The following is a 26,229-nucleotide window of genomic DNA, read 5'->3' on the forward strand; positions in this document are numbered from 1 at the left end:
CGCATTCCTGTTATTCCTTCCAAAGTGAATCACCTCACACTTCTCTACATTAAACTCCATTTGCCACCTCTCAGCCCAGCTCTGCAGCTTATCTATATCCCTCTGTCACCTGCTACATCCTTCCACATTGTTGACAACACCACCGACTTTAGTGTCATCTGCAAATTTACTCACCCACCCTTCTGCGCCTTCCTCTAGGTCATTGATAAAAATGACAAACAGCAACGGCCCCAGAACAGATCCCAGAACAGAAGTTTTATATCCCTTGTGACAGGACAGCAAATAAAGAGATTTGCACTTGCCATTTTTCATGAACTCAAGGTGCCCCAAGGCTCTTAGCAAACAATGAAGTGGTTCTGGGGTGTGGTTTTCTTTTTGTATTGCCAATCCGACCGGGGATTTAATACCTCAATCGAAAGGCCACACCTCAGATAGTGCAGCACTCCTTCAGTACTGCCCTGGAGTGTTTGTCTAGATTTGGTGCTCAGGTCTCTGGAGTGAGTCTGTGCAACTCCACAACCTTCTGGATTAGGCAATACCACGGCTAGCTGGGCTACAGCTCATTAAAAATCAACTGCGGTGGACCTTGTGCTGCAAGTGGCTGTAGTGCACTGGTAACTAGGGTTACCAAGCCCCCACGATTGGCCTTCAGTCTCCAGGAATTGAAAAGCGATCTCCAGGACACTGCTGTGTGCAACGTTGGAGGAAAATTATTGGAATATCAAAGGGGGGGGGGGGTGGGGGGCGCACGGTGGTGCAGTGGTTAGCACGGCTCCGAGGACCCAGGTTTGATCCTGGTCCCGGGTCACCGTCCTTATGGAATTTGAACATTCTCCCCGTGTCTGCGTGGGTCGCAGTCCATAACCCAAAGATTTTTTAAAAAATTTAGAGTACCCAATTACTTTTTTTCCCAACTAAGGAGCAATTTAGCGTGGCTAATCCACCTAAACTGCACATCTTTGTCGGGGTGAAACCCACGCAGACACGGGGAGAATGTGCAAACGCCACACGGACAGTGACCCAGGGCCGGGAATAGAACCCGGGTCCTCAGCGCCGTAGTCCCAGTGCTAACCACTGCTCCATGTGCCACCCCTCCACAACCCAAATATATGCAGTATTGGTGGATTGGCCAGGCTAAATTGCCTCTTAATTGGAAAAAAAATAATTGGGTATTCTAAATTGGAAAAAAGAGGAATATCAAAAAAGATTGATTTTTTTTTTTTGCGGTTTCCATTCTTTACCAGCTAAAGAAATATTGAAAATGGGGGGGGGGGGGGGGGGGGGGGGGGGGGGGATGGGGGGAAAGACCGACAGTCGAGCATCATCCAGATGGTTAATGAGTCGTTTTACTATCCAGTTGGCGTTGGGAGGCTGCATGTCACAAGGATGGATCTGTTGGTTGACTAGTGCCTGGAGCATGGGGGAAATTATGTGATGGAACCTCCAGGAATACAGTTGGTAACCCTCCTGGTGACACCGTGCATCATGTATAATTGTCCATTTCTGCCATGATTGAGAGAGAGAGAGAGAGAGCGGGCGAGATAGAGGGGCACCTCTACTTATCAACCACTTATTACGATATCCTTCCACAGTAGTTTGGGGTGCTTCATGTGCCTTTGTTCTGCCTGCAAGAATGACAGCTCTTCTGCACCAGGTTTATTCCATGCTGGGTGTTCTCTAAGTAGCTCAATGAGATTCTTCACTTCCATCCGAACAGCCAGAGGCAGCCGTGGCTCAGTTTGCTCCGCATTTGCCTCTTGAGTCAGAAGGTCGTGGGTTCATGTCCCACTCCATGGCTTGAGCACAAAAGTCCAGGCTGGTGCCCCAGATTACAGAGGGAATGCGGCACTGCCGGAGGTGCCTGTCCCCCGGTTGAGCTATTGAAGCAAGGCCTCGACTGCTTGCTCAGGTGGATGTAAAAGATCCCACTATTTTTGAAGAAGAGCAGGGGAGGTATCCCCCGGTGTTCTAGCCAAGATTTTAAGCCTTAATCGACATCACAAGCGGGGGCGATCTGGTTATTCTCACATTGCTATTTGTGGGATCTTGCTGTGCACAAATTGGCCGCCACATTACATTGCAACACTGACTGCAACAACCTTAAAAGTAGTGCGTGGAGATGTGCAGTGATTGTGAAAAGCGTTATAAAAATGCAAGTCTTTTCTCATCTGGAAATCCAGTAGTCCCTCAGTTCCACACTGTGCAAGATTGCAAGCAAGTTTGTGCAATGAGAATGGAATGAGATTGTCACTGGAATGCCCTGCAATAATCATGAATCAGATAAGAGCACTGTGTTTCTGATCGGAGTGAGGGGGCCACAGTTTCATTATCAGATCCCCAGAAGCATTCCAGGCAGCTGGAGCTACTTCCTCAAGCACCGGAAAGAGTTTCTCCTTAATAATATTAGGTGGCACTTTCCTGCTAAGAATAACTTTGATGGCCACACCTTGTTCCTGCGTGATCGGAGAGAAAATTCAAAGCTTTTGTTGTTATGCGTCATTCAAGGAGAGATGTTCTCGGCTGATGCCTTTGTAAACTGGCTTTCGTTACTTGCAGTGAGCGGCAGTGGCCCATTCCTGCTTGTCCCTCATATTACTCTTGGGTGGCATTTTCGTGGACCTTCTGCGTGTCGCCCCAATAGCCCAGTTGGTTTGTTTTGCTGTCTGTTGTGGAGCCACATGAGTCCTAGTGTTAAGTTTAATACCAGCATATGGTGGAGGAATAGTACAGCAGCTTGTCCTTTACTTTTAGTAAGTTTATAATAATAAGAATCTTTATTGTCACAAGTAGGCTTACATTAACACTGCAATGAAGTTACTGTGAAAATGCCCTAGTTGCCACATTCCGGCGCCTGTTTGGATCCACAGAGGAAGAATTCAGAATGTCCAATTCACCTAACAGCTTGTCTTTCGGGACTTGTGGGAGGAAAGCGGAGGGCCCGGAACAAACGCACGCAGACGCGGGGAGAAAGTGCAGACTCCGCACAGACAGTGACCCAAGCTGGAATCGAACCTGGGTCCCTGGAGCTGTGAAGCAGCAGTGCTAACCGCTGTGCTACCGTGCTGCCCATACAAACCCAATAAACCCCCAAACCCAACGGTTCCAGCGATGCCCTCTTTCTGGAGCGCCTAAATTTAACAATGCAATTGGCTTAACAATGTGATTTCCAAAGCAGGCAATTGCTGATGCATTGCACCAAGATCCTGCGGTTCTGTATTTTTTTATTCACAATGTCGGGGGCAGGTTTGTGGAGGGCAGAAAGGCCGAAGCATATGACAGGCTTGTTCAGGTGACGGGATCAGCCCACAGCAGCCTGTTCTTGATAATGTCACAAGGCAGCCATTTGGGCTCAATTTCTATTGACCATTTAGTTCCGGCTTCTCTTCCTGTTCCTGCATCGATACCTCTGGAGTCTTCCCAACAGCCCAAGGATTTCTCCTTGGCCACAGCCGCTGCCATCCTACCCCTATTTCTTACTTACATTCTGCCCCTTGGCCACACCATATGAAAACACAATGCCACATGTACATGGAAGATGGCATGCCACCTTAGGGGCAGCACGGTAGCATTGTGGATAGCACAATTGCTTCACAGCTCCAGGGTCCCCGGTTCGATTCCGGCTTGGGTCACTGTCTGTGCGGAGTCTGCACATCCTCCCCGTGTGTGCGTGGGTTTCCTCCGGGTGCTCCGGTTTCCTCCCACAGTCCAAAGATGTGCAGGTTAGGTGGATTGGCCATTCTAAATTGCCCTTAAGTGTCCAAAAAGGTTAGGTGGGGTTACTGGGTTACGGGGATAAAGGGGATAAGGTGGAGGCGTGGGGCTTAAGTAGGGTGCTCTTTCCATGAGCTGGTGCAGACTCGATGGGCTGAATGGCCTCCTTCTGCACTGTAAATTCTATGAAATCGATATTCTTGTTTTCAACTCCCTCTATGGCCTGTGCTATGTTTGAAATCTTCTCGAGCCCTCCATACCCATACCTCCTCCCAACCCCAATTCTGCCTCGCCTGCATCCTCAATTTTCATCTCTCCACCATCGGCGGCTGTGCCTTCAGCCTCAGGGTCCTTAGCTCCAGAACTCCCACTTTAAACTTGTCCCTCTCTCTCTCCCTTCTCCTTTACAACACTCCTTAAAACTTGATTCTTTGATTAAGCTTTGGCCACCTGTCCTGATATCGTGATTTGAAATGTTGTTTGCTAAAGTTCGTCTGAAACACTCTGGAATGTTTTGCCATGTTGGAAGCGCCATAGAAAGTTGTTGGTGGTGTTACTCTGACGATATTCTTACCAGTTCCCACCCTGTACTACAGGAAGGGCACAATCTAGGAAGGTTATAGTTCGATCAGACCGGTTTGTTTAGAATTTTTGGTTATGTTGCACGAGCTCAGGCGACATGTGAATGGTGGCAGAGGCTTGAGATTGAAGCAGAGCCTTCAGCTCCTTGGTACCTGCACTGCTTTCCACTGCTCCCTGTTAGAGCGTGTAAATGGGTAGCCATCGAACAGTAGTGTGTTTACCTTTGAGAAACCGCAGGCACTAATGGATTTGCACGAGCAACCAGCACCTTCCAAGCAAGGAGAGGGGAAAACAACTGCCCGAAACCCAACCTGATGCTGTAATTTAAAACTCCCAAATGACCCGTTTTGCAGCGATATAATCTAGAGTTTGAACAGTTTCGTTGAAGGAAATGATTTGTGGTGTTGGGAGCGATCCCTTTGATGTGCAAAAATGAAAGTGTACACCCCCACACACTTGACAAAATGTTACATTTAACGGCATTTATCTTGCAAAGCTCCATAAGTTTTTTTTTTGTTGAGATTTCCCTCTGGAATCACTGGGCGCGATTTAATGGCCTCGTCACGCCGAACTTGGTGACTTGACAAGGCCATTGAATCTCATGAGAGGCTGGGCGAGGACCAGATTAACATATTTAAATGAGCTGTTTAGCACTGGTTTCCGTAAGCGAGGACCCTCTAAGAAGTTGGTTGGGTGCAATGTGGTTTACGGTGGGGGCAATGAGGGCGCTCAAAAGTTTGGGGTTTAAAAATGGCGCTCCGGTCTGTGAATCATCTTAGCGAGCTGAGCTCGTCACTGCAGCAAATGAGGTGAGTGCAGCCTCGTCGGGGCCAAAGAAAACCCGGCAAAGTCCCGTTAAATAGCGTGATGCATCTCGACGCTGCAGGTGCCGGGAAACACCCCGCTAAACACGCCCAAAACGGGGCTCTGTTTTGTCCCATTCAATCTCGCACATTGAAATGAAATGAAAATCGCTTATTGTCACAAATAGGCTTCAATGAAGTTACTGTGAAAAGCCCCTAGTCGCCACATTCCGGCGCCTGTCCGGGGAGGCTGGTGTGGGAATTGAACCGCGCTGCTGGCCTGCCTCGGTCTGCTTTCAAAGCCAGCGATTTAGCCCAGTGTGCTAAACCAGTCCAATTAGAGTACAAGTGGATTGGCATCTAATACTGTCTTGTTAGATAGACATCAGTGAGCATAGATCAGTGTGTGTCTCTTGCCACGTGATTCAGCCTTGGCTCCGTTACTTGTATTCTTACCTCCTGAGTCAAAAGGCTGTCTGCTAAAAGATTTATTCTAGAGACTGCAGCACAAATCTAGGCTGACACCCTACTGCAGTACCGAGGGAACGCTGCACTGTCGGAGGTGTGGTCCTACAGATGAGACATTAAATTGAGACCTCATCGACCCTTCCTACTGAATGTAAACAACCCCGTGGTACTATTTCAAACAAGGCCAGAAGGTCTTCCTGGCTCATGGCGGGCCAACATTCTCTGGTTAGGGCACTGCTCTGCAGGGTATGGGTCCATAGGCGACATGGAGGCCCATAGCTGTCTGATACTCTCATGCTAGTGTTGGGTTTACAGGGAATTTTGCGATAGCGTTGCTCACTTTTTTTACTTTATCAACCATTGAGAGACATCAAACCGTGGCCTGATCGTGTCCGTAGCTGACTGTTCCAATGACCTGGAATGGGCACAATGGCAGACTTCACTTTCCTTAAGCCAGGGGTGCCCAGCTGCCTCACACACCGGCTGCCTGAACACTGCCCAGGGTCCGAACTGGGCAGTCTAAACCGTACGATTCAGTTACATTCAAATCAGTTTAGAAAGGCACCTCAAGAGGAGCCCAGGGATCCATGGTTTAACTCCTGTCAGAAGAGATTCCTGACTTCAGTGTCTGAACTTATTTGTTGTGTCAGCCTCCCGCGAGAATGTTTTTTATTAAAAGCTTTCTTGTTTTCCAATTTCAGGAACCTCTCGGCTGACAGGATCAGAGGACTTCTGAAACTCTCGGCACCCTATCTGAAGAGAGCAGGTTTTGTAACTGTGTATGTAAGTATGAGAAAAACTGCAAATTAAATGCATCAAATCTTTGATCTCCTCTTGTCTTTTGTGAGGATAATTTCTGGTGTTTTTATTAATATCTAAACAATAGCAGTTTAAACGGCAATGGGAATTAATGGCACGATATCTCGGTTACCTGCCCTTAACTAACCAGCTCCCGCAAGCTTAAGTGTCTCATAACCAGGACCTCTCCCCTTTTATATCATCCTAGTGCGTTGCATATGTTACATGATACAGGAGGCCATTTGGTTCCTCAAGCTAAACCCCCCCCCCAAATTAGCTCATGATTGATCTGAATCTCAAACCCATCTACCACTATTGTTCCATGTCCCTTTATGCTCTTAACAGATAAGAACATGTGGATCTCAGACTTGAACATGGAGTGCCTATTGTAGAACTTATACAGATTGTTTATAAATTCTCTCTGCGTAACACAGTATCGCCCTCTTACACCTCTCTGCTTTAATAGGGAAGGTTGTTAAAATTGTAAGCAGTTCCTTGTGATATCTTTCAATGTCCATAAAGTTACAGCACATTTACACTGAAATAAATCTTTGTTCTCCTATTTAGAAGTACATTTCTTGTCAAAGGTATTTTCCGATACTTGCTCCCCATTCTGTCTCCTTAAGGATTTCCCTGTCCTGCATTATTGGGGTGGCACAGTGGTTAGCACTGCGACATCACGGCGACGGTTCGGTTCCGGCCTTGAGTAACTGTGCGAAGTTTGTACGTTCTCCCTGCGTCTGTGTGCGTTTCCTCCCCCAGTCCAAAGTGTTCAGGTTAGGTGGATTGGCCAAGTTAAATTGCCCCTTAGTATCCAAAGATGTGAAGGTTAGGTGGTGGTGCAGGGATAGGGCGGGGGGAGTGGACCTGGGTATGGTGCTCTTTCAGAGGGTCGGTGCAGACCCGATAGGCCGAATGGCCTCCCTCTGCACTGTAGGGATTCTATGATTCTCTGATTATATGAGGCCCCTGTCATCGCTCCACCATAACACAGATGAAAGCTGCTCCCTGCTTAGTTGTGAATGTGGACCTGGCGTGGACCTCTGTTACTGTTCATTCCTGGTCATTTTTCATTGCTATGTGACGTCCATCAATGTTGGCTTTCTTACTGTTCTAATTTCCTCTCTCATTTTGCTTCTTGCCCACTGCTGTGTAACACGAAGGTGGGAAGATGTTAACTGCACCCTTTAGTTCCAAACCCATGTGACCCCTCTTGCCATTTGGCCCAACGGAACTGCACCGCCCCTTTGAAAGGGCACCCTGCCTCGACCCACTCCCCCACCCCATCCCCGCAATCCTGTAACATAACCTTCATATCTTTGGACTCTTTTTAAAAAACATTTTTTTAATCAAAGTTTTCACGATATATCAACAACAAAATGTAAAAGGAACCCAATAGAATTAAATACAAAACAAAACAAAACCCCGTGCCCCCCACCCCCCTATACATAAATAATATATTAACACCCCAAATTAACACATAGCAAACATAGCAAATATATACACCCCTCAGTGTAGACAAACAAAAATAAAATAGAACCCCCCCCCCCTCCCCGGGTTGCTGCTGACCATTGTCTACCGCTCCGCCAGGAAGTCCAAGAACGGTTGCCACCGCCTGCAAAACCCTTGCACCGATCCCCTTAAGGCAAATTTCACCCTCTCCAATTTAATAAACCCCGCCATATCGTTGATCCAGGATTCCACGCTTGGGGGCCTCGCATCCTTCCACTGAAAAAGAATCCTTCGCCGGGCTACCAGGGACGTAAAGGCCAGAATTCCAGCCTCTTTCGCCTCCTGCACTCCCGGCTCCTCTGCCACCCCAAATATTGCGAGCACCCAGCCCGGTATGACCCTGGATCCTACCACCCTCGACACCGTCCTTGCTACGCCCTTCCAAAATTCCTGCAGCGCTGGGCCTGCCCAGAACATGGGGGTGTGGTTTGCTGGGCTCCCTGAGCACCTAACACACCTGTCCTCACCCCCAAAAAACTGGCTCATCCTTGTCCCGGTCATGTGTGCCCTGTGCAGCACCTTAAACTGTATGAGGCTGAGCCTCGCGCACGAACAGGAAGAGTTCACCCTCCCTAGGGCATCTGCCCACGTCCCCTCCCCGATCTCTTCCCCCAACTCCTCCTCCCACTTACCTTTCAGCTCCTCCACCGAGGCCTCCTCCTCCTCCTGCATCACCTGGTATGTTGCCGAGATCTTCCCCTCTCCAACCCACACCCCCGAGAGCACCCTGTCCTGTACCGTGTGTTACGGCAGCAGCGGGAATTCCACCACTTGCCGCCTGGCAAATGCCCTTACCTGTAGATACCTAAAGGTGTTCCCTGGGGGGAGCCCGTACTTCTTCCAGCGCACCCAGGCTCACGAACTTCCCGCCCACAAACAGGTCCCCCAACCTTCTTATCCCTGCCCTGTGCCACCCCAAAACCCTCCATCTAGTCTCCCTGGGACAAACCAGTGAGTCCCCCGTATCGGGGTCCACACCGAGGCCCCCACTTCCCCCCTGTGCCGCCTCCAGATTTTGAGGATAGCCGCCACCACCGGGCTCATGATATACCTCATTGGAGGGAGCGGCAACGGCGGCGTTGCCAGCGACTCCAGACTCGTTCCCTCACAAGAGGCCTCTTCCATGCCGCCCCCTCCCCCTCCATCACCCACTTGCGCACCATTGCCGCATTGGCGGCCCAGAGTACCCACAGGTTGGGCAGCGCCAACCCCCCCCCACCCACCCACCCACCCACCCGTACTCCGCTCCAGGAACACTCTTCTCACCCTCGGAGTCCCTTGCGCCCACACTAACCCCGTTATGCTCCTGTTGACCCGCCTAAAGAAGGCCTTCGGGATAAGAATGGGGAGGCACTGGAACAGGAACAAAAACCTTGGGAGCACTGTCATCTTAGACTGCACCCTACCCGCCAGGGATAGCGGCAACGCGTCCCACCTCTTAAACTCCTCCTCCATTTGCTCCACCAGCCTCGTGAAATTAAGTCTATGCAGGGCCCCCCAGCTCCTGGCCACCTGGACCCCCAAATACCTGAAGCTCCTCTCTGCCCTTTTTAGTGGGAGCTCGCCAATCCCCCTCTCCTGGTCCCCTGGGTGAACCACAAACAGCTCGCTCTTCCCCATGTTGAGCTTGTACCCTGAGAAATCTCCGAACCCTGAAGATCCTCATTACCTCTGGCATTCCCCCCACCGGGTCCGCCACATACAGCAGCAGGTCGTCCGCATAAAACCATTATCAGGACCCCCACTTCCAAGTCCGGGAGCCGACCCAACATGCGCCGCATAAAACCCGCATCGTCCCAGTTTGGGGCGTACACGTTGACCAGCACCTTCCTCTCCCCTTGCAGCTTACCACTTACCATTACGTACCTGCCACCATTTTCTGTCACAATGCTCGACGCCTCGAACGACACCCTCTCTCCCACCAAGATCGCCACCCCCCGATTTTTGGCATCCAGCCCCGAATGAAACACCTGACCTACCCACCCCTTCCTCAATCTTACCTGGTCTGCCACCTTCAGGTGTGTCTCCTGGAGCATGACCACATCCGCCTTCAGCCCCTTCAGGTGTGCGAACACCCGGGCCCGCTTAACCGGCCCGTTCAGCCCCCTTACGTTCCAGGTTATCAGCCGGATCGGGGGCTACCCGCCCCCCTCCCCCGCCGACTAGCCATAACCCCTCCTCGGCCAGCCACGCGCCCGCACCCCACGCCCGGCCCGTTCCCCACGGCGGCAGACCCCCGTCCCAACCCCCTCTACTTGCTCCAGCTCCCCCTTGACCATGCCAGTAGCAACCCGGTTATCCTCCCCATCCCCTAGCTAGGACCCCTCCCAGCTGCTTTGCTCTCCCCATTGCACTCCCGCAAGTCAGCAGACTCCTGCTGACCCCGGCCACTCCCGCCTCTCCTTCGACTCCTCCCATTGTGAGACTTCCCCCTCCCCCTCCATTACCCACCAGCAGGCTCTCCGTCTCCCCCTTCCATCCCAAGCACGGGAAAAAACCCACGCTTCCCTGCCCCGGCCCCGCCCCCTCCAGCCTTCAGTGCGGGAAAACGCCCACACTTTCCACCTGCCCGGCCCCGCCACCTCTGGCCCAGTCCCCTCGCCCCCGACTCGGGCCTCCCCCTCCCCCGCAGGGCCCCATCCCCCCCTACCGGCCATCCAGCCCCTACTCCGTTTACTTGCCCCCCTCCAAGAGCCCACCCGACAGACCCAACCAAAACAGTGCCCAACCCACCCTAACCACCCACACCGAACCAAAACTGAACAAGAACAAAGAACCCCCCTCAAAATGTAACACAACAACAACAATCCCCGACCATCCCCACGCCCGACCCCCCCCATCCCGACCCTCAGTTTGTGTCCAGCTTCTCGGCCTGAACAAAGGCCCACGCCTCCTCCAGGGACTCACAATAATGGTGCCGGTCCTTGTAGGTGACCCACAGTCGCGCCAGCTGCAGCATACCAAACTTCACCCCCTTCCTGTGCAGCACCGCCTTCGCCCAATTGTACCCGGCCCTCTTCTTTGCCACCTCCGCAATCCAGTCCTGGTATACTCGAACCTCCGCGTTCTCCCACCTGCTGCTCCTCTCTTTCTTGGCCCACCTGAGGACGCACTCCCGATCAGCAAACCGATGAAACCGCACCAGCACCACCCGCGGCGGCTCATTAGCCTTGGGCCTCCTCGCCAGCACTCTCTGGGCCCCTTCCAGCTCCAGGGGCCCCTGGAAGGACCCCGCTCCCATCAGCGAGTTTAACATGGTGACCACATAGGCCCCCACGTCCGACCCCTCCAGCCCGTCCGGGAGGCCCAGGATCCGCAGATTCTTCCGCCTTGACCGATTCTCCATCTCCTCGAACTGTTCCTGCCATTTCTTGTGGAGCGCCTCCACCTTTACCGCTAGGCCCAAGATCTCGGCCTCGTTATCTGAGATCTTTTGATGAGATCTCGCAGATCGCCACCCCCTGGGCTGTCTGGGTCTCCAGCAGCTTATCAATAGAAGCCTTCATCGGCTCCAGCAGATCCGCTTTGATCTCCCTGAAGCAGCGCTGGATAACCTCCTGCTGCTCCTGTGCACACTGCATCCACGTTGCCTGGTCCCCGCCCGCCGCCATCTTGCTCTTCTTCCTTCGCACTTTCTTTGGCTTCACCACCACTTTTTTAGTCGCCCTGCTCCTGGTCCAAGCCATACACTGTCGGGGGAATGTTGCAGTCTTCTTCCCACACCGGGAAATGTCGACAAAATGCTGTTGGGGGCCCTGAAAAAAGCCCAAAAGTCCGTTCCAAGCGGGAGCTGCCGAACGTGCGACTTAGCTCTGCATAGCCGCAACCGGAAGTCTATCTTTGGACTCTTAAGGGGCATTTGATCAAGGCCGATCCACCGAACCTTCTCATCATTGGACTGTGGGAGGAAACCGGATCACCCGGAGGAAGCCCACACAGATACGGGGAGACAGTGCAAACTCCACACAGACAGCCGCCCATGGAATCAAACACTGAGGCAGTAGTGCATGTCTAATCAGAATGGACATCCCTTAGCTCCCATGCTGTTCAGTAACGAACTTCCATTCTGAAACTTGAGGCCGACTGGATTTGTCCTTCATTCAGTCTAATTGGATTTTGCTGCATTGTTCACGTTCACAGAAGCACAGAATGTTTACAGCCCAGAAGGAAGTATTTGATGTAGTGTGTGCGCTGGCTCTCAAAGAGCAATTTATCTAATTATATAACTTTAGTTGTATAGATTTTTATCTCTTTCCCCCCCCTCGCAAAAATTCACTTCAAGTGAAACAGCATAATATCCTTGATGTTCGTTTAAAAAAATCTTCAAGGTTGTATATTTTTTAAAAAATGTTTTACTTTATTTGCTTTTCTCAAGAAATACAGCAAGGAGATTGCTACAGCCTATGCTAACTCTGCGCTGGTAACCCTGTATTTCGACAATCAATCATAGAGCCATGCCACCCAGCGGTTCAGTGGACATGGGAGGCGTTTACTTTGCATGGAGGGACTGTGGAAGCTGGGATGTGGCGAGGTCACATTCCCTGCTCACCTGCTGTCAAAATGGAGTTAAACCCCTAAACGCTGTTTCTGAACTGATCAGGGGTGGGGGCGGGATGGGGTACGTTCTAGAAGAAAATGAATACTTGGAACATAATGTGGTAGCCACCATTAGTGGCATATTATATGTATTACGGCACCGCCCGTATATTAAGGGTACAACGGTAAATCCCTGCCTGCTGGGCGTATCAAAGTGTGTGCTCTCCGGTGCTGCAGCCATTCTGGTTCCAGCTACTGGAGGCACAACATCTTGCTCAATAAAGCCTCGATTGTTCCACCATTCTCGTCTTGTGGTAATTGACGGTGCATCACATAGGAACACAAGAGAGTGGCGAGGCAGAAGATTGCCGTTCAGTAAGATCACGACAGACCAGGTACATCAACTCCACTTCCCTCCTCCAACCTCACTTGGTACACAGCTTATCTAATCAGAATGGACATCCCTTAGCTCTCATGCTGTTCAGTAAAGAACTTCCATTCTGAGGCTGACGTGATTTATTCTTCATTTACATAGAATTTACAGTGCAGAAGGAGGCCATTCGGCCCATCGAGTCTGCACCAGCTCTTGGAAAGAGCACCCTACACAAGGTCAACACCTCCACCCTATCCCCATAAGCCAGTAACCCAACCCAACACTAAGGGCAATTTTGGACACTAAGGGCAATTTATCATAGCCAATCCACCTAACCTGCACATCTTTGGACTGTGGGAGGAAACCGGAGCACCCGGAGGAAACCCACGCACACACGGGGAGGATGTGCAGACTCCGCACAGACAGTGACCCAAGCCGGAATTGAACCTGGGATGCTGGAGCTGTGAAGCAATTGTGCTATTCACAATGCTACCGTGCTGCCCTAATTTATTCTAATTAGATTCGCAGAATGTCCCTTGACTCCATTCGTGACCAAATTCCGACCATCTCAGACTTGAACCCCCCCTCCCCCGACGATTGAGTGCTCACATCCTTCTGCTTTGGAGAATCCCAAAGATTCACAAGCCTCTGTGATAAAGTTTCTCATCTCCACCCCAAATGGAAGACCCCTAATCATGAATAGTCCAGGTTCAAAACTCCCCAATCTGGGGAAAAGATTGGAGTCATGGACTGCGGGATTCTCCGTCGGCGGGACCGTCCGCACCGCCGGCAGCGAACCCACGCCCGCGTGTTTCCAGATGGCGTGGGGTGGCCCACTACAGGAAACACTATTGGCCAGCTGCGGGAAGGGAGAATCCCACTTCCGGCGGGAGCGCCACGCTGGAAAACGGGGCTGGTAGGAAGGAGAATCCTGGTCAGAGTCTTCGTGTTTTACAGCACAGAAAGAGGCCCTTCGGTCCATTGTGTCTGTGCTGACCATCAAGCACCCATCTATTCTAGTCCCATTGTCCAACACTTGTTCCATAGTTGTGTATGCTGCGACATTTCAAGTGCTGATCTCAATGCTTCTAAAATATTGTGAGGGTTCCCACCTCTACCACCCTTTCAGGCAGAGTTCCAGATTCCCTCCACCCTCTGGATGGAATAGGCTGTCTTCAAATCCCCCGTAAATCTCCTGCCCCTTACCGTAAATCTATGTCACCTGGTTATTGACCCCTCTACTAAGGAGAAAGATTTCTTCCTATCAACCCTAGATTTGCCCCTCTTAAGTGTGTGCACCTTGGTTTTCTCTTTACTAAAGAAGAGAACGGCAGCCTAAGTAGCCTGTCTTTCATAGAATCATACAGTGCAGCAGGAAGCCATTTGGCCCATCGAGTCTGCACCGACCCTCTGAAAGAGCATCCTACCTAGGCCCACTCGCCCGCTCTATCCCCATAACTCTACCTAACTGTTGGACACTAAGGGGCACTTCAGCATGATCAGTCCATCTAACCTGCACATCTTTGAACTGTGGGAGGAGACTGGAGCACCCGGAGGAAACCCACGCAGACACGGGGAGACAGTGCAAACTCCACACAGACACTTATCCAAGTGGAAATTGAATCCGGGTCTCTGGATTTGTGAGGCAGCACTGCTAACCACTGTGCCACCTTGCCGACCTTTCATTTCACCTTTCATTCTTAATCTAAACTCGAGAGAATATGGACCCAGTCTACCCATTACGCCTGCATAGGACAGCTCTCACATCCTTGCAATTAAGCAGTGCCGTTTACAAACTCAAGATGTTCCAGAGTGCTTCACAACGGATGAAGTGTGTTTGAAGTGTGGTCGCATTTATATCATAATGAAACATAGCAGCCAATTTACACTCAGCCAATTCCCACAAACAGGGACGTGATGGTGCCTGATGTTTTCTCGTGATATTAGTTGAGAGATAAATGTTTGCCACATCACTGTGGAGCATCCTTCAGTTCTTTTAAATAGTGCCACATCCTCCATCCTGTCAGCCTTGACTTTTGTGCCAAACTCCTGGAGTAGGACTTGAACCCACGACCTTCCGACCCCGATGGAAGAATGCTGCCAACTGACCCATGACTGACAGTTACATCATTTTGTAGACCGTTGAAAATTAAGCTGCACGCTGTTCATGTTGCGCTCCTTGACACTGTGTGGCCTAATCTGTTTTTTTATAAAGGTATTTTATTCCAAACGCATTTAACAACTGCAAAATACACAGTCCACACAAAATCACAATTCACAGTTTGTACAATGGCCTAATTATGTGGGTTCCGACCGTTAATTCTGTCTTTTTTTCTAGGTTCTTCTCATCCTGTTTTTCCGAGTGTGGATCATGGCAGGCTCCATGCCCAACTTCTCAGAGCAGGACAACCCGGCTTCGTTCTCCCCATACCTCCTCACTAGGTACAATGTTGTTGTACGTCGCACCACCTTCAAGGCCCCAGCTTCTGTTAAAATTACACTTTCAAGGTTGACATGCCCTATTTACATTGGTGGGCTGTAAGTTCATGTTTTGCCGTAGGCTTTCGGGATGGTAGTCTCTGCATATAAGGGTGATGATTCCAACAGGCCCAAATTGCTTTTGGGCTAGCACAGACCAAATGGACTGAACAGACTCCATCTGTGTCATTCATTTTCTATATTGCTATGTAATTCTCTCGTTCCCCAGCCATGTAGACTATCTCGTGCATCAGCTGCGAGGGCAAGACCCAGCCACGTGGTTTGACTGCAGGTACGTCACAGCAACCTTTCTCCCCCCCCCCTGTCCCCTCCTCCAACGCCATCTTCACAGCCAGGAAGGGTCATTTAAGTGTGGGGCTCAGGAGAAAGAACATTGTTTGAGCATTCTGTTCCTTCACCCACGTAACACCTTGTGGAACTTCACCTCAGAGTTGTTGGGGTGCAGTCATTATGGCTGTGTCAGAGCGGGGAGCATTCTGACCCGGGAGGCAGTCACACCCTATGGTTTAATTAGCGGTGCAGTCCTGATTAATGTTCAGGGACTGTGAGTTGGGCAGATAGAGGGATTGCAACTCCATTGCTGGAGGTGCCTTTGACTTCGCCAGTGCAGACCCAATGGGCCAAATTTCCTCCTCCTGACCATAGCAATTCTGTGGTCTACCAGTACGATGTTCCCATCTGTGGAAGTATTCATATTCACATTGAGATTGGACAATGATTTAGTTAAGAATGAAACTACGGTCCCATATCTTGAACAAAGCAACAATGAATATGAGGGCTATTAGATTAAAAGATAACGTGGTAGATATGCAATGGAAAGCATTTAAAGAATTAATTCAGAATTTGCAGCAATCTTGCATATCCGTAAGGCATGAAAATCCCACAGGAAACGTGGTCCAACCGTGACTAACAAGGGAAGTTAAAGATTGGACTAGATTGGGGGCTCATAACGTCAGCAAAAGTAGTAAGCCTGAGGATTGGGAGGATTTTAGAATGCAGCAAAGGATGATCAAGGTACTGATGAAGACAGAAAAGAGAAAACGAGTAAATATCCAGGAATAAAAACAGTTTGTAAAAGCTTGTGTGGGTCTATAAAAAAGATGAGATTCTGGCAGATGTAAAAGTTATCAACCATTCCGGCCAGAGGGACAGCGAAAACCATAGAATAATGCTCACGATTAGCCAAAGTTCTGCAGTAGCCGGCTCGGTTTTGTCAAAGTTTTGTTCAGCCCTGGAAAGAAAAATAATGCCGGAATGCCTCGCAAAAGAGGCGCAAGCAAGCGGGTCTCTTCTGCCGTGTGACCTCGTGTGACAGTGCCGACCATTCGGAGTGGAGTGTTTGATCTAAGTGCTCTCAGATATGAAATCCGAAACCAACCATGACTTCATTTCAAGATTTCGCTGCAAAGTGACAGACAAAGCGTGCGAGTATGGCGAGACCCGTGGGAAAGTTAAAAGTATTGTCGTCGGAGAGGATGTGGAACTGATGGTGCAAGTGGAAAACCGTAGCACGAAGCGGAAACCGGACATCGCGAAAGAGTGGGATATTCCGTCATTGGGTTTGGCGGTCAAGGAGCAGTTCAACTAACAGGCATCTTCTACAGCAAAGAAGAGTATGAGAAGAATTGCCTATCCTGATGTCGAAGGAGTTCTGCTGGAGTGGCTCTAGGCAGCCAATAATAGAACTTGCCCATCTCACATTTGAAGGCCGGGTTACATTGAGATGCATTCCTTTGGCAAATTGGGCTCCTCGGCTATCACAGACCTCTGCCTAACCTGAATTTCAAGGTAGTTCTCCTGAGATTTGACCCAATCAAGAGTTTACTGTAATAAGAAGGAAAGTAGTGTGTCCAAGATTCCTAACGATACAGGTTAAGTGAGAATGAGAGTTGTGAGGAGGATACAAGGAGGCAGCCACAGGACATAGACAGGTTAATTGAAGTGGCAAGGATAAGGCAAATAGAGAGCAATTTGGAGAAGTGTTAAGTTACCCACTTTGGAAAGAAAATAGAGAAACAAAATATTTCAAATAGTGAAAGATCGGGAAACGTCAGTGTTGAGAGGGATCTGAGAGTCTTTGCACATGAATCACAAACTTAGCAAGCAAGCATTTGGGAACACAAATAGTATGTCAGCCTTTGTTACAAAGGGATTGGTGTATAATAGTAAAGAAGTCTTACTAGAATTATACAGGACATTGGTGCGGCCACACTGATGTGTGTGCAGTTCTGGTCTCCTTATTGAAGGAAGGATATACTTGCTTCTGAGGCAGAGCAATGAAGATTTCACTGAATAATTACTGGGATGAGAGGCCTGTCCGATGCAGAGTGATCAAAGGCCTACATTTAAAACAATTCGATCATAGAATGTGAGCAGCTCTGGCAAGGCCAGCCTTTGTTGCTCACCCCTAATTTGACTCCAGAAGGTGGTGGTGAACTGCCTTCTGACACCAGTGCAGTCCATGTGGAGTAGGACAGCGACAGTGGAGAAACGGGGATATTGTTCCATGTCAGGTTGGTGTGTGGCTTGGATTGGGAACTTGAAGGTGGTGCTGCTCCCATGTGCCGGCTGCTCTTGTCCTTCTAAGTGATAGAGATTACTGGTTTGGGGGATGCTGTCAAAGGAGCCTTGGTGAGCTGCTGCAGTGTTAAGGGTATATGGCTCAAAGGTCGGTGAGTTGTCCGGCTTCAGGTTGAACTTGGCGGTTCCTCTGGGTTTGACGAAGAGTCGGCTTAAAGGTGCTGACCAATGATTTATCTGTTCTTTCGAAGTTGTATGGAGAGAGAGAGACCCCCACAGGGGTCTAGCTTCTTCAGTGATGAAACGTTAGTTCCGTTCTTTATCCACAGATGCTGTTGGACCTTCTGAGATTCTCCAGCATTTTCTATTTTTGTCTTCAGCGTCTCAATTGTCAGTCGAGAAAACAGAGGCTTCAACACAAAGGGTTGGCTGGTTTGTCTCTCTCTGGCCAACAGCAGTGATCCAAATATGGTTATTGCAGGTGTGTGGCTGGCATGATACCCAGAAAAATTCCTTTCACAGTCAATAGTCCCGGTGTCCAAGCGATTGCTAATGGTTGGTCTCCACCCAGTTGAGTAATCAGATGATTGTGTGGATGCTTTGCTAATGGGATAGGAGATAGCCTCCATTCATACTCCATCAGGGCCATTGTTCCTGATGAGGCTTTGCAGACAGATTGTCTCCATTTCATTCGCTTTGGAATGTTTAAGGCGCAGTGCCGCCATCTTTACCTGTTATTTCAAGTCATTGGAATGGGGCTTTTGTCTTTTTTTAATAATTCAATTCGTGATTTCCAGCCAGTAAATTCAGAAAGTCATTCTTTATATCATCTTGAATGGGTTGAATGGCCCACTCGTGTTCCTATTTCTAATGTTCAAGGCTGTAGTATCTGTGCCACTGCCGCAGGTGAGCTCGCAGCCAGCGACTAATCCTTGGAGCTTTCATTCTGCACCATCCCCCACCACTGAGCTGCTGTGCAGCCTTGATTTATTTTGTTAAAATCTGATTTATTCTTTTAAAATATAGTTGACCTCCCTCTGAGTTGGAAGGTTGTTAGTTAACTGCCAACTCCAAAGACTTGAGTACATCATCCAGGCTGATACTCTGTCCAGTACTGAGGGAGCGCTGTATTGTCAGAGGTACAGTCTTTTGGATGCAGTACAAACAGACATGTCAACCAAAGCCCCTGCCTACCCCCTCCGGTGAATGTATGAGGTCACTTGGCATGATTTTTGAAGAGGAGCAAGGAGTTGCCTGGTGTAACAAAAACAGAAACTGCTGGCCGATCTCAGCAGGTCCGACAGGCATCAATTGAATGACCCTTTGACAAAGTCTCCTGGTGTCCTGGCTAATACGTAACCTTTAAACAAAATCACTTATTGCTGTTGGTGGAATCTTGCGAATTGGTTGCTTTGATTCCTATGCTGCGGACTGCACGTCAAACATGCTTCCTTGGCTGTGAGATGCTTTGTGGTAAATGCAAGTTCTTTCTTTCTGTTGGTGCTGCAGATTTCTTACATACTCCTACCTGCTGACCTTCAATGCCTGGCTGCTGTTGGCACCAATGACCCTCTGCTACGACTGGCAAGTGGGGAGTATCCCGCTGGTGGAGTCTCTGTGGGACATGCGGAATGTGGCAACTGCAGTGTTCGGTCTTGGCATGGTCCTGTTGACTTGGAACTGCCTGCTGTCTGTACAGGTATGTGTGAAAAGGCCGGAGATGCTCAGGTCAAGTCATTCTGAAGCTTCGTTCGATTGTGGATTTCTTACAGGGGCTATTTTCATGTGAGGAATAATGTAGCCATTAGTATCGTCCATTCCTTTTTTCTCATTCATAATATGTGGGTATTCCTGACAAAACCAGCAGTTAGTGTAAATATCAATGAGCCAAATCCCAGCGGATCTACCTCCCAATTCATGTTAAGTAGAGTTTTGCAGTAGGTGAGGAGTCCCTATTCCCACATGAACAGGTCTCTATGTAACTTGATATACCTACACATGCAGTCTGTGTAATAAAGTACAGACAAAAGATGATTGAATCTGCCTCCACCACCCTCTCGGGCAATGCACTCTGGATCCCAACCACTTGCTGCCTAAAATCGCATGTTGCTTTTGATTCTTTTCCCAGCTATTTTAAATATTCCATCAACACAAACAAGTTTCTCCCTGTCCAATCTGACCAGACCCCTCTCAATTTTGAACACCAGCACCAAATCTCCTCTCAACCTTCTCTCCTCAAAGGACAACAGCCTTGCCTGATCAAATATCCACAGAACTGAAGTCCCCTCATTCTTGAAGCCATTGCTGTCAACCATTTCTGCCACCTCACTCCATTCACACCCTTGCTGAAGTGTAGTGCCCAGAACTGGACACGGTACTCCAGTTCAGGCTGAAGCAGTGTTTTATACAGATTCACCACAACTCCCTTGTTTTTACACTCTAAGGGCGAAATCCAACGACCATGCTGTGCCTGAAAAGCAGCTCGCCGTGACGCAGCGTGGCTGATAAAAGCTGGAAGACCCCGCTCCCGGGATCTACCCGGCTCGCAAAGCCTCATGAGATCAAACGCGTTTTCGCGAGACGTTGCGATGTAAATCCCGTCCATTATGGGCAGAGTCACTTTTTGGCAAATCTGTATATTAGAGCAAAACAGTTAGTCTCACTCTAATGTGCAGATCCCCAAGGTATCTGAAACTTTGGGATTTACCCCCTTGGCCTCGGAGACCGCTGGTAAGACCTCTGTTGAGCACTGTTCCTCACAAACGGGGACCAGATGAAACAACTCGTGGGGTCTCCCAGGAAATCGGAGGCCCCCTACTGCATGACCTTTGGGCATGGTGGTGCCCTGGACTGCTGGTGCCACCTGGCCACCCTGGCTGTGCCACCTAGATGCCAGCCTGGCACTGTCAAGTTGCCCAGGTGGAACTGCGAAGGTGCCAGGCTGGCATTTTGTGTGCGTGCGCGATCGAGCCGGGGTGCCCTGTGTGGGTGGTGTGGGGTGGCCGGGGACCCTCTCATTGTGCGTTCAGGTTGGGGGGGTCGGGGGTCGCTTTCGGGACCTCCGAGATCTGGACGCCATTTTAAAATGGTGTCCTGATCTCTCACTACACTGGGGAGTTCCGGCGAGCGGAGTTCCCCAGTTTACAAAACGGGGCAATGTGCGGCCTTGCGATTTTGATGAATGAATCGAGCCCTCTGCCTATTTATCAAGCTCAGGATCCTGTGTGCCTTGTTAACCACTTCCTCAACCTGCCCTGCCACCTTCGCTGCCCGAATCCAGTCCCTCTGCACCCTCTTTAGAAGAGCATTTCTTATTGATGTCGCCTCTCCTCACTGTTTCACTAGAATGTGTATTCATGAATAAATTACCGTGTATAAGTACACGGGAACAGACGTGTTGGCAGCACGGGAGTTCTCACCAGTGTGGCTACAGGCATAGCATGTGAGAGCTGCTAAAGATCTTTTAGTAACTGTTCAAGTTGTCATCCATGGTCACCATTCCTATAGCCCTGCAGCTTTACAGTTTCTACCAAAATGTATCGTTCGCTTGACGACTCTGTATGAAATTTAATCTGCTCATTCCACTGGGCTGATTCCGTCCTCTTTAGGTTTATCACTAATCCTCTTCATAGTTCACAATGTATCCATATTTTGCGACGAGCATACTTTTGATATTGTGTCCTGTGCGCGCTAGTCTCAGCCACGAATATGGTTCGGGAAAAGCAGGGATCTTTGTATTGACTGATGGGGAACTTGAGACCCCTTCCCTTCCCCAGTCAGAAAAACAACAGTACGCTCTGTTTCCTGGCACTCGGCCAACCTCGAATCTCTGCTACGCTGTTCGTTTCATTCCACTGGCTCCACCCTTGCTGATAAATCTATTATGCGGGACCCTTTGACGAACTCCTTTTGGAGGTCCATGAACACCACATCAGCCTCATCAACCCTGTCTATTACCTCATCACAAAACTCAAGCAAGTTACAGAAATACGACCCTTAATTAAACAACAAATGGGTCATACAAAACGGGCCAAATGGGCACTGCAAACGGAGTAGGTTTTCTTCTCCGGAAACAATCCCGCATCAGTTGGATTTTATTCCAAGAAAACTGTTTTCTCGTCACTTTTGCTGGATTATTTTTGAACTGAATTCGACTTCTAAAACAATTATCGCAGGGCGTGTACCCCAGGTTATTAGCCAGGCCTCCTGGATCACTGCTCCAATAATAAAACCACTGGACCACCATGATCCCCAAGCTCAGCCAGGAATGCAGGCCTCAGCATGCTACTCGCAAAGCTACTTGGAGAACATTATTTGGTATCATTTCTAACTGCTCTCTTAAATGTTTTATTTATAGAATCGTAGCATAGCATCATAGAATCGCTACAGTGTGGAAGGAAGCCATTTGGCACATCGAGTCTGCTCCGACCCTCTGAAAGAGCACACTACCTAGGCCCACCCCCGCTACATCCCCGTATCCCTGCAACCCCATCTGAACTTTGGACACTAAGGGGCAATCTACCTAACCTGCACATCTTTGGACAATGGGAGGATCATAGAAATTCCAGTGCAGAAGGAGAGCATTCGGCCCACCGACCCTTGGAAAGAGCACCCTACTTAGGCCCACGCTCCCACCCCATCCCCATAACCCAGTAACGCCAACGAACCTTTTGGTCACTAAGGGGAAATTTAGCATGGCTGCTCCCCCTAACCTGCACATCTTTGGACTGTGGCAGGACACTGGAGCACCCGGAGGAAACCCACGCCGGCACGGGGAGAACGTGCAAACTCCACCCAGACAGTAACCCAAGGCTGGAAGTGAACCCAGGTCCCTGGCGCTGTGAGGTAGCAGCCCAAACACTGTACCACCATGCCACCTGTGATTTGGCTGTACTTTACGCTGAAGTTATTGCCTAAATAGTTGAAGTTGACTTGAACAATAGATGAGTTCCATTGCACCGCGCACGAACCTATTGCATGCATTTAAGATGCATTGAGTTCTGTGGCTAATGTGCAATTTGCTGTTGCCTTGGGCGGCGCAGAATAAAAACATCTCAGTTTTCTGACAGTTCAGCTGCCGCAGTTTAATTGTTAGTGGAAACTGCAAGTGGAAAGTGATAAAGGAAATACACTTTGGCGAGGAAATCGGAGAAGAAAAAATAATTTAATCTTGAAAGGGGAAAGGGAAATGTTTTTCCTGAAATAATTCCCGTGATTGTTTTCCAAATATGAATATAAAAGCAGATGGCTGGGTCATAAAGTCATCTTTAAGGTTCATGACCCAACTTCCTGGGTTTGATGTGTAATTGCACTGTCTCTTAATAGAAGTGACATTCTGGATGTTTAAAGCATTCGTTGTTTGCAATTCATTTTGTTCACTCTGAATTTACCATCGCAATTTATGGATGATGTACAATGCAGGGTTCGTAGAATCATAGAATTTACAGTGCAGAAGGAGGCCTTTCGGCCCATCGAGTCTGCACCGACCCTTGGAAAGAGCACCCTACCCAAGCCCATACCCCCACCCTACACCCACACCTCCACCCTATCCCCATAACCCCACTAAAAACTAACCTTTTTTTTGACACTTAACGGCAATTTAGCATGGCCAATCCGCCTAAACTGCACATCTTTGGACTGCGGGAGAAAACCGGAGCACCCGTAGGAAACCCACGCAGACGGGAAGAACATGCACACTCCGCACAGGCAGTGACCTAAGCCGGAAATCGAACCTGGAACCCTGGATCTGTGAAGCAACTGTGCTACCCACTGTGCTACCGCGCTGCCCCTTCTTCATTCTGTCTCCCATTCCTTTCCATCCTCTATAAACTTTGCTTCTTCCAAAATGTCATCCTGTGCCTCACCAAGTCCTGCTCAGCACTCATGTCCTCATTGGCGTACATTGGATTCTGCCCCCCTCCCCATGCCATTTCAGATTTCCATCTTCATAGCCTCTTCCATCCCCCTGCCCTGCCCCCACCCTCTGCCGCGTTCCCTCCATGGATTACCTCTGTTCCTTTTATTTTGGCCCTTTCGAATAACTTCAAATCCTCTCAACCCACCGTTGGTGGCCGTGCCTTCACCTGCTCAGCTGAGCCCATGCTCAAGAATTCCCTCCCTCAACCTCTTTACCTCTCCATCCTACAAGGACCTCCTTAACGCCCGCCCACTTGACCAAACTTTGGATCAACCATCCTAATATCTCTTCCGTAGGCTCCCCATTTACTTTTACCTGCTCTTGACCTCCTTCTCTGTGAAGTGTCGGGCATTGGCTTTCTGTGCTAAAGCTGTTGTAATAAATACAAATTGTTGATAACGTTTAAAGATTGATGTTCAGGTCGACAGTCCCATTTGACTGTGCGCCGTGCTACTGATTTTGAAATAATTGATGTTGGAGCTGGATATAAATGTTGATGCCAGATTTCTGCACTCGATCAGAAGTGATTGGCTCCCATTGAGTTTGAAGGTGGGGTTCCAACTTGTCTGTTCTTCAAGTAGGAGCTTGACACACTGTTACAGTGCGGGTGTCAAAAATAAATTCTAAAAGAAAGGACTCGCATTTATATAGCGCTTTTCACAGCCTCAGGACATCTCAGCCGTTGAAGTATTTGTTGAAGTGTCACTGCTGTGGTGTAGGGAAACCCGACAACCCATCTGCCCGCAAGGTGCCCCCCAAGCAGCAGTGAGGTAAATTATGACTAAACAAACTATTAATTTTGCTTTTGGTTAATGTCTAAATATTGACTAAAATGCTGAGGAAACAACTCTCCTTTCCTTCCCCCGAAGTGGCAGAGCTTCGATGTCCGCTTGACAGAGCTAACAGGGCATCAGTTTTGTCTCATTCTGAAAGGATCCAGCTGAGATGTCAGCTTAGATTTTGTACTCAAGGCTCTGGAGTGGGATTTGAACCCAGAACCTTCTGGCTCAGAGACTATAGTGCTGCCACTGAGCCATGGCCGGCAGCAGTAGCTGGGTAGGCCTGAACCTGCCCTCATCCAGTGCCTGCAGCACATTTAGTTTGCAGTTGAAGTCACTACACAGCAGGAGCCCTGGCTGATTTCTTCTCTCCTGCACAGAGACCAATGGCTATGCTAAAACTGCTGTCCTTGCTGAGATGCTGTATTGCAGAGGGAGACGGTGGCATTGTGGCTACGGCAGAGGGCGAAATTTGAATTAAAAAGAATCTAGAATTATAACTCTAACCATGAAACGATTGTTGTAAAAATCCATCTGGGAAGGAAATCTGTTGTCCTTGCCTGGTCTGGCCGACACGTGATGTGTAGCAATGTGTAACTGCCCTCAGAACAAATGCAATAGAGGCAGGCCTACAATAAATAAAAAAGAACAACTTCTTACAGCATCCTTCATGTAGAAAATGACCCCAGGTTGTGTTTTGTGATATAACCGTTGTAATGATGTACACAGAATATATAGTTGTTTAACACAAAAAATAAATTATTAACAAACATGTGGAAAGATAACTAAGGAACTATAATATATATGGTGGCTGCTAAATCAATTCAGTGAGTTCTGGAGCTACTCTAAGCGCGACTATCTTCTTGTACATCTTACTACCAACTGGCGGGTGGTGTTGAGTCACGTTATGTCATGTTATAGATCTCTAACGCCACCTGCTGGTTGGAGGTCGTACCGATAACTATGTGCACTGATAGACAACTATATATATTGATATGTTCATGCATATCACCACAAAGGTGCATCAAATGAACTAAAAAAAAAAGTACCAAAAACCCAGTAACTGCGTGATTTTAAGAGCATCTTAAAGAAGGAGATGTATGAAGAGAATTCCAGAGCTCGAGGCCCAGAAGACTGAAAGCCCAACTGCCAGTGAAGCAAGATGGCAGTTGGAAGATGGCAAAGGATCGTAAGGCAGGAGGAGGTTATCAAGGGAGAACAAGCCAAGGATCGAAACCTGCTGCCTGTAAGTATCAGCTGCACCTTGCCTTTACCAACGGAAGCACGGAGTGCTTGGCTGTCGGCACCAAATGTTTGATTGAAGGCACTTGTATGTCATTTTTTTAAAAGGCAGGAGCTGTGTTATTGAAGGTGAACCAGAAGAAAGAACAAAGAAAAGTACAGCACAGGAACAGGCCCTTCGGCCCTCCAAGCCTGCGGCGACCATGCTGCCCGTCTAAACTAAAATCTTCTACACTTCCTGGGTCCGTACCCCTCTATTCCCATCCTATTCATGTATTTGTCAAGATGCCCCTTAAACGTCACTGTCGTCCCTGCTTCCACCACCTCCTCCGGCAGCGAGTTCTAGGCACCCACTACCCTCTGTGTAAAAAAAACCTGCCTCGTACATCTCCTCTAAACATTGCCCCTTGCACCTTAAACTTATGCCCCCTAGTAATTGATCCCTCTACCCTGGGGGAAAGCCTCTTACTATCCACTCTGTCTATGTCC

The 26,229-nt window shown here is 49.0% G+C and overlaps 1 protein-coding gene across 2 annotated transcripts in view; it reads left to right on the forward strand.

The window, feature by feature from the left end:
* The window catches only part of tmtc1 (transmembrane O-mannosyltransferase targeting cadherins 1), a 229,031-nt gene that overhangs the window by 107,152 nt on the left and 95,650 nt on the right, over positions 1 to 26,229 (forward strand). For both annotated transcript variants that reach the window (XM_072484310.1, XM_072484311.1), the window contains 3 exons: positions 6,266 to 6,347; positions 15,122 to 15,225; positions 19,312 to 19,501. In XM_072484310.1, the coding sequence (XP_072340411.1) occupies positions 6,266 to 6,347; positions 15,122 to 15,225; positions 19,312 to 19,501 (376 nt within the window). The remainder of the gene's footprint in view (positions 1 to 6,265; positions 6,348 to 15,121; positions 15,226 to 19,311; positions 19,502 to 26,229) is intronic.

This window comes from Scyliorhinus torazame, chromosome 19 (genome assembly GCF_047496885.1).
Source record: "Scyliorhinus torazame isolate Kashiwa2021f chromosome 19, sScyTor2.1, whole genome shotgun sequence".
In the NCBI taxonomy this organism is placed as follows: domain Eukaryota; kingdom Metazoa; phylum Chordata; class Chondrichthyes; order Carcharhiniformes; family Scyliorhinidae; genus Scyliorhinus; species Scyliorhinus torazame.